We start from the raw sequence: 13,479 nt of genomic DNA, 5'->3' as shown, positions 1-13,479 counted from the left end.
TCTGTTCTTGGGAAGAAAAAACCTAGAAGTTTATAAAAGGTGGCTACAACATTCTTCTGAGTGGAGAGAGATGTATTTTTAGTAAAAACCACTTAAGGACTTTGGTTATGGAAAGAGAGCCCTGGGATCTGTTCTATTTGTTCTCCTTCCTCAACCCCAACATATGCACACCTCTTCGCATTGTAATTTAGTAGCTTCCAACCAAGAGGAGATCTTGGGACTTGCTTGGGCTGACAGAATGCAGCAGAAAAGACAGTGTACCTGCTGTTCTTAGGCTTCAAGAATCCTTGCATGCTCTGGTTGTTTTCTTGGAAGCCAGTCCAACCTTTACATGCTCAGGCTAGCCTACAGGAGGATGAGACTACAGGGAACAACATCAGGTTGGTCTAGTTGTTTCAGCTGAGGCTGTGTAGGAACCCATACCCCCAAACAAAGCCAACCTCTAGATGACAGATTCTGCAGGCACCCAACTGAATCCAAATTGCTGACCAGCAGAATACTGAACTGAACAAATGGCTGTTAGTGATGGTTGTTACACAGAAAAAGATAACCGATATAGAAATAGTTACATCTAAAAAGTTTTCTTCCATCCGGCCCTCATCCCTGAGTCATCAATCAATGTCTTCTACTCATGTTTACTTGGGCTAGTAGTATTTTTCAGAAATCAAAGAAAAAGGGGCTGTGTTACGTCTGAAATCATAAGCGGATAGAGGGAGGAAGGGAAGAGAAATGTCTCTATTTGCAAGAGGTATGATGAGAAAGAGTTGAAAATCTAGATGATAGAGCAACAATTAGGGCCAAGAGGTAATAGAAAAATATGTTCCATTCAAGAATTTATGGAAATACTGGAAAAATGTTGAATTGTTCACACTATGTGATAAGCCAATTTCATCAAAATCTTAGTAGGTAAGTTTGTCTGCAGAAACCAGATAACTTTCTGTTACTAGGATCTGACATCAGATTATGCAAAGTTTCTCCCTACCATACAGAATAGTTTGTGTTTTCATTTGGTTCTCAATGTATGGTGGCTGCTGAAGAAAATACGTGGCATCCCAGTTCACCTCTACATCAATGCAAAAAGGTAGACAAAGGCAAAGCAAGCATGAAGTTAGAACTAAACCCCTGAACTTCTCTGAGGTGAAAGGAGCAACACCGACAAGATTTTGAAGCAGGAGAGAAGTCTAGCACATTCGGGAAGAGAAGCAGTTTAGTTTGGCTGATTAGAGTAGGCAATGTTTTGAAATACCATATGATGTGTTTTTCCTTCTTAGTATTTCCAGAGTTGGCTTTTTTGTTTGTTTGTTTGGTTAGTTGGTTGATTTTAAAATCCTGCAGCTTTCCCTCTTTTTAAGCCAGGAGACTAAAGACAATGTTTTGCAGGGAAAGAGAAACAGAAGGCCACACAAAGAAGTCCTTGCTCAGCTTGGAGTTGCAAACTAGTTTTTCAAAATAATGTCTGCAAATAAATAACAGTCCCCCACATTGCATTTCAGGCAGTAGTAGAAGTATTTCTCAGACCTCTTAGAGCAGAGTCGTTACATAAAGAACCAAAATCTGGAGGATTGGCCTCAGAGGAGGAGGAAGGAGAATATGGTTGAAAAAATTTCCTGCCACACGAAGGAGAGTAAGAACTCTGTTTGGAGAGGAAATGCCTGAGAGTGCAAGAAAAGAAGGGAAGGAGGGTGCCTGTGAGAGCGTGGCCTACTTTGGAGTTGGACGAAATAAGAAATGTTAGAGGCAGCCTGGAGGGGCTTAGGCTTCTCAGAGAAGGTCCAGTTTCTACAAATCACCATGTCTGGCCAAGCTGAGGGAGCCCAGGGAAGACCCACAAGTCCTCATGCGGGATTTTGTAAAACAGGGAAAACAGCCAGCAGCCCCCAGTCTCCTGGGAGGACCCACTAGTGCTGAGAAGACCCAGTCACCAGAAAGGGATGGGAGTTCAAGAGAGGCTGAAAGATGGAGGCCTCTTAACTGGGATTCATGGGAAACTCCAGCCATGATCACAGTGTTGGCAACAGCACCCCAGACACTAACTGCAGGGCAGCGACCCCCCTTTCAACACGAGTGCCCTGTGACTAGGAGAACCAGTGTTCCCTGCAGCCACAGGGAGGGTTCAGGCCAGTGATTACCAAGCAGGGCAACAGGATTTTCCTGGAGGTGCCCACAATCTCCTCAGGATCTGCTCTGCTCACAGGGACTGAGGAGCCCAAGGGGAAGGGAACACAGGACACCTGAGAAAAGGGAAAGACTACAAAAGACTAAACAGTTAACCTAAAGGAGATATTTTAAATCAAAAGGCTTGACACTTTTAATTGGCAAAGTCAAGTTTTCACCCATCAGTGGAAAAACGTGTAAAAATTAAAGGAAGTTACATAAATTTTTTCACATCTGAGTCAACATGCATGACTTTTTTTGGGGGGGGGGATTGGGGTACATGTAGAATATATTTGAAGGTGATCAGTGGGAGGTAAGAGAGAGAGGTAGGCTGAAATTAGAATGGGTTACATTGAGGAAAGAGAAAATGGACAACGATGTTGATTCTGCAGATCTTTACTGATCTGAATCCAGGACTGAATCTCATCAACTAAGAATTAATGCAAGCTTTTCTAGTCCTCATAAGGAATCCTCATTCCTTCTCTGAAACATAAATCTTCTCCCTACAGGGCATAAATAAGAAACTTCCTTCTTTTTGAGGAAATTATTAAAAATATTATTCAAAAAAGGAAAACTTCACATGGCCACAGTGCAGAAAAAGTTAATTTTGGCTCTGATGCTCCATGAGTAAGACGTAAAGACGTACCTCACCACTCCTAGGAGAGTGACAGCAAGTTTTGGCTAAGCCCGTCTGTCTCAAACATCTGTCTTGCACATTCACAATATCCCTAGGCCGGGAAGGAAAGACCGCCCTTTCCCTTACACCTTCTAGTTTGTTGTTTTAGCTCATAATTAGATCAGTTTAAGAGAATAATCCAAATAAATTGACCTCACAGATTAAAAATGTGTTAGCTTGTCTTCTGTTTTAAATCAGCGTCAGCAGCTGTTTATTGCTTCAAACAGGACAAAATAATTAAAGTGATCCCTTAATGTCTTACACCTTCCAATTGAAGATTAGGGATACCCATCAAAGCTTGAAAACAAAAAAAAAGCAATACATTTCCTTCAAAGCAAAATTGCAGCCTAACTCTGAGATCTTCCCCATGTGTGCACAACCATCAAGCAAGAGGAGGTTTGGTTGGGGCACCAACTTCTGTGCAAGTGGAGGGGTATGAACTAGGAGAATACCAAGCAGAAGCACATAGAGACACATGAAAGCAGTCAAGGAACCGGTCTCACCATCTTTATGGGTCTGTTTGTAAGTTTGGGTTATGTCCACAGTGGAAATTGAGCAAATGCTTATGGCAGCATACCCCCAAAGAAATACTTCTCACAGTTCCAGCACAAAGTTTTCAGTGGCCTTCAGTCTCTCTTTCTTTCTAAAAGTGCCAGATTGTACAGAGGAGCTGTGGAAACCTAGAATTTGCCCTTTAGTCCAATCTAGACATCCTGCAGTAGAACTTATGAGGGTTCTGGTCATTTTCTAGGATATCTTGGTACTTTTAGAGGTCCAGTTGTTAAGACCTTACTATTGTTGCAAAAACTGCAACCGTACCTTTTTTAAATGTTTAACTGGCTCTCAATGAATCATGCTCTGGGAGAACATGACTTGTTCAGAATTAAAAATATGCTAGATTGGCTTGAGGAGTATTTGAATCCATTCAGCTGCTATAATAAAAACTTTAGCCTGGGTCATTTATAAATAACAGAAATTTATTATTCACAGTTCCAGAAGCCAAACTCAAGGGGCCAGTAGATTCAGTTTCTGGCGAGGGCTCATTCCTCATGCGTAGCACGTTCTCCGTGTCCTGACGTGGTGAAAGGGCGAAAGAGCTAGTTAGGTCCCTCACACCTCTTTTATAAGGGCGTTAATACTAATCACCTCCCAAGACCCCACCTCTTTATATCATCAGTTTGGGAGCTAGGCTTCAACATATGAGTTTTTGAGGCGCACAAACATTCAGATCATAGACAGGGAATTTTTTTCTTCAGAGTCAGTGATGAGAAACTTGTTAGAATGCTTAATAAACAGAGCCCCTCCGAGACATTCTGTGAATTCATCTCAAATTCACTAACCCTGATGTTAAGAATGTCCCCAAATCACTTATTCTTTTTTTTTACTTTATTCTTTTTTATGTGGTGCTGAGGATTGAACCCATTGCCTCTCATGTGCTGGGCGAGCGCTCTTCCTCTGAGCCACAACCCCAGCCCCCAGAAATCACTTATTCTTACTACAAATTTGAATCTTCAAGTTTAAAAAATAGCTGTTCCTACCCTGGCAATTCCAATGCTGGGTATATACACAAAAGAATTGAAAGCAGATTCTCACATTGATATTTTTATATCTTTATTTATGGCAGCATCATTCACAATAGCCAAAATTTGGCAACAGCCTTCATGTATTCATCAATAGATGATCAGTTAAATGAAATGTGGTATAGGGAAGTTGTATATTACTCATCTGTAATACAGAAGAAAATTCTGACACATACTATAATATAGATGAAACATTTTTAATTTCATGTTTTTATTGGTGCCTTATAATTATGCATAATGATGGAATTTGTTGTTACATATCTAATTGCACTCAATGTAGCAATATATTTTGGCCAATATCATTCCCTAGCAATCCCTGCTCCCTCCTGATCCCTGTTCTCTACTTATCTCCCTTTGATTTTCATGAGATCCCCAGCCCCTGCTTCTTTTCCTTTTTACTTTCTAGCTTCCACATATGAGAGAAAACATACGACCTTCTGAGTTTGGCTTATTTCGCTTAACATAATGGTCTCAAGTTCCATCCATTTTCCTGCAAATATCATAATTTCATTTTTCTTTATGGTTCAATAAAACTCCATCGTGCGGGTGCGCGCACATCACATTTTCTTTATCCATTCGTTGGCTGATGGGCATGTAGGGTGGTTCCATGTGAATTGTGAATTGTGCTGCTATAAACATGGGGGTGAATGTATCACTGTAGTCTGATGACTTTAATTCTTTAGGATAAATACCAAAGAGTGGTATGGGTGGGTCATATGGTGGTTCTAATGCCTAGTCTCTTGAGGAACCTCCATATTGAATTCCATTGTGGTTATAATAATTTACAATCACACAAACTGTAAAAACGTTCCTTTTTCTCCGCATCCTGTCCAGCATTTATTATTGTTTACATTCTTGATGACTGCCATTCTGACTGTGTGAGACAAAATCTTAGTGTAGTTTTGATACGTATTTCCCTAACTACTGATAATGTTAAGTCTTTTTGTTTGCCAAATGCATTTCTTCTTTTTGAGGAGCATCTGTTTATTTGCCCATTCATTAAATGGGCAATTGATTTTTTGGTGTTTGATGAGCTCTTTATATATTCTAGATATTAATCCTCTGTAAGGATAGTAGCCAACAAAGATTTTCTTCCAGTCTGTAGATTCTCTTTTCACATTTCTAATTGTTTTGTTTGCTGTTAAAATTAAAAAGCTTTTCATAAGCTTTTTAATTTGATGCCATCACATTTATTAACTCTTGGCAGTATTTCCTGAACTTTAGGGGTCTTACTGAGAAAGTTGTTGCCTGGGCCTATATGTAGAAGTGCTGATCCTATGTTTTTTTCTAGGAGTTGCATGGTTTCTGGTCTAATTCCTAGGTCTTTGATCCATCTGGAGTTGATTTTTGTGCAAGGTAAGGGATAAGGGTCTAGTTTCATTCTTCTACATGTGGATAACCAGTTTTCCCAGCACCATTTGTTAAAATGGCTGTCTTTTCTCCAATGTATGTTTTTGGCACCTTTGTCAAGGATCAGATGATGTGGATGTGTGGATTTCTTTCTGTATCATCTATTTTGAACCACTGGTCCATGTGTCTGTTTTCATGTTAATACCATGTAGTTCTGTAGTAGAATATGAAATCAGGTATTGTGATGTCTCCAGCATTGCTTTTTTTTTTTTTTTGGCTTAGAATTGCTTTGTCTAATCTCCATCTTTTTTCTTCCAAATGAATTTTAGGACTTTTTTTTTTCTAGTTCTGTGCAGAATGTCATTAGTATTTTGATGGGGATTTAATTCATTTGTATATTGTTTTCAGTAGTATGGCCATTTTAACAATATTAATTCTGCCTAAACATCGGTGAATCTTGAAAGACATTGAGCTAAGTGAAATATGCCAGACACAAAAGAATAAATACTGTGTTTCCATTTGCATGAGGCATCTGGAATAGGCAAATTCATAGAGACAGAAAGTAGAATAGTGGTTACCAGGGATTGGGAGGAGGGGAAATTGGAAGTAGTTTAATTAGTGGATTGGGATGATTTCAGGTTGGGGTGATGAAAAAATTCTGGAGATGGATAATGACATTGGTCGCACAACAATGTGAATATACATAATACCATTGAATATTATGGTTAAAAATTCTTAAAATTGTAAATTTCATGTTATGTGCACTTACTATGACTAAAAATAATTTTTAAAATTAAAAATGCCCCAATATAATTATGGTATTCTAGATGAATTGTCTTTAAAGTCATACAAATTTGAATTTTAAAAGCCATCATGCCAATAGAAAGCATGACTGAGAGATTTGCCCACAGGAAAAAAGGCACTGAGACAAAAAAGGGTGATGACTTGAAACAAATTCATGTAAAGTGAAGCAAATGTATTGATTTTAAAAAGCCCTTAATTTATCCCAGTGGGTAGACTAAGATTTGTCTAAAACAATACCCACAGGCCATGCATAAAACTGCTAAGTACTTGAAGTGTAGCTAGTTTGAATTGTGCTATAAGTTTCAAAAACATAGAAGTTTCTAGACTAAACTACTTCCAAATTCCCCTCCACCCAATCCCTGGTAACCACACACACACACACAGACTTATCTTTCATGAGTCACCCAACCAGTTATTGAAGTCTATATGAACCATACTGATACATACTAATATATCTTTCTAATTATATAAAGTGAATTATGACATAAATCTAAACTATAATGACAAATCTTAACTCTGAACATACAGGTCAATTATGTAATTAATTTATGTGATTTCTTTGCTGTTAGAGTAGAATTTTTAAGTATGTCTTTTATCAATTAATAAATCAAGGTAGTATGAAATGGCAAATGAAAAGCTTCCATTTGTCTTGAATAAAGAATAATTCACTTTTACTTGAAAATTTAAAAATAATGGATTGGGAGAATAAGGATCCCATCTGTTACATGATTTCCAGTCAGCTGTGACAATTGCACATCAGAAACATATTGAAATATCAACTTTACATCTTGCATTTACAGAAATTGAAGCATAAAATAGTTTAAGAGCCAGAAAATGTAATAACCATTTGTCAGAGAAAACAGGAGTATAAACTGGAGACACAGAGATTAGAATGGAGAAAACAAATATTGGAATGAAATGAAATTAATGTAACAACTCAAGCATAAAAAATAGCACAGAGGAGAAAAACATGATGTTTTAAAGGATTACTAAGGTCTGCGAGATTCTATTAAATTTTTTTTGGTTGAGAGTACTTCTAGTAGATTTACTAGGGAAAAATATATAAAGAGCCTTAATAATACACAATGGAGTAAATAATTAAGGGGTATGAACTATTCTTCTCAAAACAACACTATTCTATGAAGCAGTCTATCAATGATCCTTTGAGTTATTTCATTCATGTGATTTCTATGCTTTTAGAGTAGAATTAAGCTGCTTAACTGACGAAAGATAAATAAGGAAATGGTCAGAATTTATACAAGTTCCACTTAGGAATGTCTCAATAATACAATATCATTATTTGTAATTTATACTATACCATTAGTTGTAATTTAAAACTATTTCAAATACATATATTATAGATTAATAACATCCTTATGGTATTTAGATGTTGAAGTTACTTTTCTCATATTTTAAAAATCTCATTTATTTCATGTATGTGTTGTACAGCCTGTTTGTAAACTGACGCTCTCTCTTTTAAAGCTAGTGTTAGGAAGAATGTCTGTCTTAGATGTTTCTAAATGTCAAAAATATAAAAATTAATTGGGAGTGTTTTGTTTTATTTTTTAAAAATAATTCATATCACTAGATTAGAAAATATCAGCAAAAATGTCATCTCTCTCATTGCGACTACCTTGCTAAATACATGTATTTTAAAAATGCACTCACATTACATAGACTGCTTTGGAACTTGTTTTGTAGTTTAATAATATATTCTGAAATGCTCTCTGCCATTAACTCTTATTGTACAACATGTTTTGATTATGTGGTTGAACCATAATTAAATTAACCTAAATTTTCCTATCATTCCTACTGTTACAAAAATTATATGCATGTGTCAGCCTTTATTACTCTAAAAAGTAACTGAGATAATAAAACTACAAAATAAAAGTTTTTTTCTTTGTTTTTCTTTGTTCTTTTTAGATATACATGACAGTACAGTATATTTTGACATATTATAAACACATGGAGTATAAAATCGTAATTAGGATCCCATTCTTGTGGTTGAACATGATGTGGAGTTACACTGGTGGTGTATTCATACATGAACATAGGAAAGTTATGTCAGATTCATTCTATTGTCTTTCCTATTTCCATCCCCTTCCTTTCCCTTCCTTCTCCTTTGTCTAATTTAATGAACTTCTACTCTTCCCTCCCCCTACCTTATTGTGTGTTAGCATCAACATATCAGAGAACATTCAGCCTTTGATTTTGGGGGGACTGGCTAAAAGATTTACTTTGGCTCAAAGTTGTTAGGGTCTGTAAACAAGTCAAGATGGCGCCTGGCATTTTGCCAGAGGGAGTGGTTTGTGAAGTAACACCAGCGAGCCATTAAGTGTGGAGATTCCTTATTGGTTGACTGCTGTATCTAATTTATGCTAATTAAGATAAGCTGTGTGGAATGTATATATACCCCTCCTGTCCTACAGTAAAGGGCTCCCACTCCTGCTGTATCAATCTACACAAGTTGCTCGTCACCCCCACCCCCACCCCCGGTTATTTTGCTGCAGCTGGACTGCGGCACAAAGATTTGGAATTTTCAATGCATAATCAATTGGTCCCATTGCTTTGGACCTGTGGCAAGGCAGTACCTCATGGCAGGCCACCTGGCAGAACCAGATACTCACCTCATGGTCAGGAAGTGAAAGAGAAGGAAAAGATCACAGTCTCATAAACCCCCTTGAGGACACACTCCTAGTGACCCGAAGATCATTCTTGACTTCCTGCCCCCACACTTAAATTTTCCACCACTTCCTAATAATGCAAAGCTGGGGACCATACTTCTAACACATGGGGCCTTTAGGGGACATTGAAGACCACCAGGGAAGTAGGGAACGCCATCACAGATAACTTTCTGGACATAATCCCCCCCAAAGCACACAAAGTTATAAAACTTTTGGTATGCACTACCAAATTGTCCTTGCAGATTTTAGTCTAGTAAGATATGAAGGTATCTATTTCATCATTCTCCTGCATTTTAAAGTAAGATCAAAAAGTACCTAACACTGTGCCTGCATAGAGTAGTATCATATGAAATTTGGTTCCCTTTCTGTTCCATTCTCATTTAGGTGGAGATTTTCACATTTTACATGTAAGGACATGTGGACCATTGGTTATTTGGGCATTTAATGCATTTAAAGTAGTAAGACTTTTAAATAAGTGGGTTTTCTTAATGTTTACACTGAATCACAGGAATGGTCATAGTCCATTCCCTTCCCAAATCTTCATGAAATGAAATCAAACATCTTAAATTAATTGCACTGGGAAGTTTTACCTTGTAAACCTAATCCCATTACGTATAGGAAAGTGAAAGGATTTAGTCACCACTCTTGGTTGTCTGTGTATCAACAACTGAGCTTCTCAGGTTCCTACATGGAAATCAATTTTCCAAATATTTTGAATCACATTGAATCGGTTTCATGTAAAGGCCCTAGAGATGTAAAATCAAAGTTCAAAACAACAGGATCCACAATGCCAAGCCTTAACAAAACTAACTTTCCATTCACTTTAAAAAGCTAGAAAAAGTTTTAAAAACAAACAAATGTTTGTTGTTTTTTAGTGCAAGGTATCCTGATAGCAGCAAACACACAGCTAACTGTGAATGGCACAAGATCATGGCAAGGACTTCTAAAAACAAAACAAAACAAAACAAAACAAAAAACTCACAACTAGAGATTGGGAGATCTATTGGAGGGTCTATTTAAAATTCCTTTCACCTTAAAATCCTTCCTCCTTTCAAACTGAAATAGCCATCTATTACCCAGAGAATATATTGTTTTCCCTAAGGGGAAAAATGAAGCATAAGAAAGAAACTTGTCACTGAAAATGTATAAAGAATTAAGGTCCTTGGCCTTATATAGCACAAGATAAATATAAAGAAAACCCTCACACATAAATTAATTAAAAAAAATTGAATACTTTCACAGCATGTAGTAGCCCAACAATGATGTGATTGTCCATATCTATATTCTCTGAAAGCTATAGGTATTTTCACTGGCTTTGGCATTTTCTAGTAAGATCAGAGTTTTCCATTATGCCATTTCACAAAATAAGCCACAGATGATCTTTAAAGTAAACTTCTCATTTATCTACTCTAAAGATACTACTTTTGAGTGTTTAGGAATTTTTTGAAAATTCTTCCTTTGAAAGACAAAATAATCATCATGTTAATTTTCTGTTTCCAAGTGGTTAGTTTCTTTTAAAATAGCACTGTGGCATTTATTGTATGCATTTACTAACCATGAAAACAGAAAGCCCAAGTTTTCTTCTATCAAGCACACTGTAAAAAATATCAGTGCTTCCCTACAACGTCCACAGGGTTGTTTTTCTTGTTTGCTGTGTTTTTCCTGTTGTTTCCTTTCACTTTCAGGAACCAGTAATTTAAGGGTATTTTAAACTCTGAAGTCAATGGTAGAAGCTTCCTTTAATAATAATATAATCATAGCATGTTAATTCATTTCTTGTAGCTATCATAATCCATGGTTTCAAGATGAATTTTTAAGGTTGTAAAACAAAGCTAAATGGTGGCTTTAACAGAAATATTTATTGTTAGAAGATAACAGATTCACTTTATACTTAAAATTTTATTCTTAGCATTAATACCATTTCCTTGTTCATATTATCTTCTTTCCAAACCTCCTTTAAAAAGCAGTGGAGATGAATGGTTGTTTTATGAAACCTTAAAATTCTCAGAAGTGCTTTATCTTTTTATTGGAGCATCAATCACTGGTATAATTTTCATCCTGTACGGGCTTTTCATTTTGTACAAATTATTTACATTTAATTCAATTAATTTTATGGTCTTCTCCAAATTATGACAAACATATACAGTACCTAATATTTTTCTATAAAACTGCCTTGCCTGCTCTTTAAAGCATTAACTAAGATTGTCAGCTTGCCGAGCCTGATGCATACAAAGCTATTTTTCTGGCTATTAGGTGCTCAGAACAGTCAGTTCCCAAACATTTCAGCACACTGAGGTTACATATGTGATGGTTTTAAGTGGATTCTAATGTTTCTTAACCTGATAAAATGTTATTAATCCTTTGTAGCCACTTTCTAAAAAGTACTTTGTGTGCTGAAAACAAGTTCAGAAATGCAAAGCAATTTTATGTGTAACAATATTATCCTCACATCAGCATAAATTAATTTCTTTCAATAAAAGTGTTGGTGAAACCCTGTGAGGGAAATCAAACATAATTGTTTATGCTATGTAAGTTGAAGAATAAAGACGAACTCATTGCTTATGTTCTTGTAATTTGAATTATCTGATATGGTGACGGTTATACATTATCTTCTCAGATGTTTGATAGTAATTCAGGAGAAATCTGGGATGACCTCAGGATGATCTCTCTAAGTCCAGCTGCTTAACTCTAAATTCCATTTAATAACCGTTTGTGAAATCAGCACATCTCCTCAGAACTCTCCCGTGGGTTGCAAGTGATCAAACAGACAAGGCTATTATGACAGGACTGTTAGATAGGTTTAACAGAAAGGGAACTCTAAATAGACACTCATGAGCGACTATGAAACTGCACCCTGGGAAAGCCATATTCTTTATTAAAATCTCCACAAATAACAAAAGCATCATTGAAAAGTATGTGTGTTTCTCTCGATATATATAGACTGTTTACATATATACTATTTACACATATTCCAAGTTCTTGGAAAATCATCACAAATTTGTTGGCTTTACATTTTATTACATGGAATATCCCTGAAACATTAAAAAGAACAAAAATATACCCATGCAATTTTCAGATAAAAAGTATCATTTTGAACTTCTAGTATGTATGTTTTCTTTTAGACTGTTTCCAAGATTTTTCTCATCAGTGTTTCCCAATTTAGGCTTCCTGGCCATGGGAATGACATGTCCTGGGTTATATAAAACTTGGTAGCTTGTCCTGGCAAGAAGCACTGCAGATTTCAAGAGTACCTTGCCTTTTCTGTAGCAAGAGCCAACCTGCGGATGTTGGATATACAACCTGCTGCAGCTTCCTGGAGTTCCTGATCAGGGGACCCAACCATATCCAGTAGCAGCTATCATAGGTAACAGAGGAGGAAGAGAAGAGAAACAAGAATAAAACCGTTAATCTAAAGTCATAACATTAATTTATAAAAATAATTTTAAACCGTAAGTATTTTTAAAAGCCACCAAAAAGAACATAAGAAATTCCATATAGGCAAATGCAAATATAACATGATGCTTTAATCAGATGTAGAATTCATCATGGATGAATTCTTACCTTTTAATTTTTTTTGGACCGGAGCTAGATCATTTCTTTGGGCAGTACTAGAATGGGTTCTGCTTCTGAAACTTCTCTGGCATTCTTTCTGGCTTTTCCACCTCCCAAGTTAACCAATCATACCACCCCTAGACTCTTACTGCATCCTCTTAGACTTAATCTCTCTGAATTACAGTCCATCTAATCATGCCATTGTCTAATTATATCAATCCTTCAATACGGACTGTCAGTGACTCCCAATGCCAAAAATCTAGAGCCTAAATTATTAATCTGTCGTATAATGACAGGACTGTTAGATGGGCTTAACAGAAAGGGAACACTAAAATAAATAGATAGATAGACAGACAGATAGATAAATAAATAAATATACATACATACATACATAAACAAACATACTCACTCCTTGGAGACTTTGCATACTTAAGCCTCAGTTTGCTTTTCCAGCCATTCATCTTTGTCCTGCCCCTTCATGCACTGCAAGGTCATACTTCCCCATTTAACTTGCCCTTCTTTTATGCCGTTCTCTCTAAAGTGCCCACCCAACCCTTCTCTTTGTTAACTGAATTCATCTTTGAAAATGGAATTAGTCAACATTTCCACAAAGCCATCACAGATTTCCTCCATCCAACAAAAATGCCATTTCTTCTTTCTCAGAACTGTTAGGAGTTCA

At 36.6% G+C, this 13,479-nt stretch overlaps 1 protein-coding gene across 1 annotated transcript in view; it reads right to left on the bottom strand.

The window, feature by feature from the left end:
- Positions 1-12,489: 12,489 nt before the first annotated feature.
- Positions 12,490-13,479, bottom strand: part of Odad2 (outer dynein arm docking complex subunit 2) — a 155,791-nt gene continuing 154,801 nt past the window's right edge. Inside the window, exon 19 of the mRNA XM_076831974.1 lies at positions 12,490-12,603. Coding sequence (XP_076688089.1) covers positions 12,490-12,603 — 114 coding nt within the window. The remainder of the gene's footprint in view (positions 12,604-13,479) is intronic.

The sequence above is a fragment of the Callospermophilus lateralis genome, chromosome 13 (genome assembly GCF_048772815.1).
Source record: "Callospermophilus lateralis isolate mCalLat2 chromosome 13, mCalLat2.hap1, whole genome shotgun sequence".
In the NCBI taxonomy this organism is placed as follows: domain Eukaryota; kingdom Metazoa; phylum Chordata; class Mammalia; order Rodentia; family Sciuridae; genus Callospermophilus; species Callospermophilus lateralis.
Note: the sequence above shows the minus strand (reverse complement) of the source record. Positions and strands in the feature narration are given on the sequence as shown.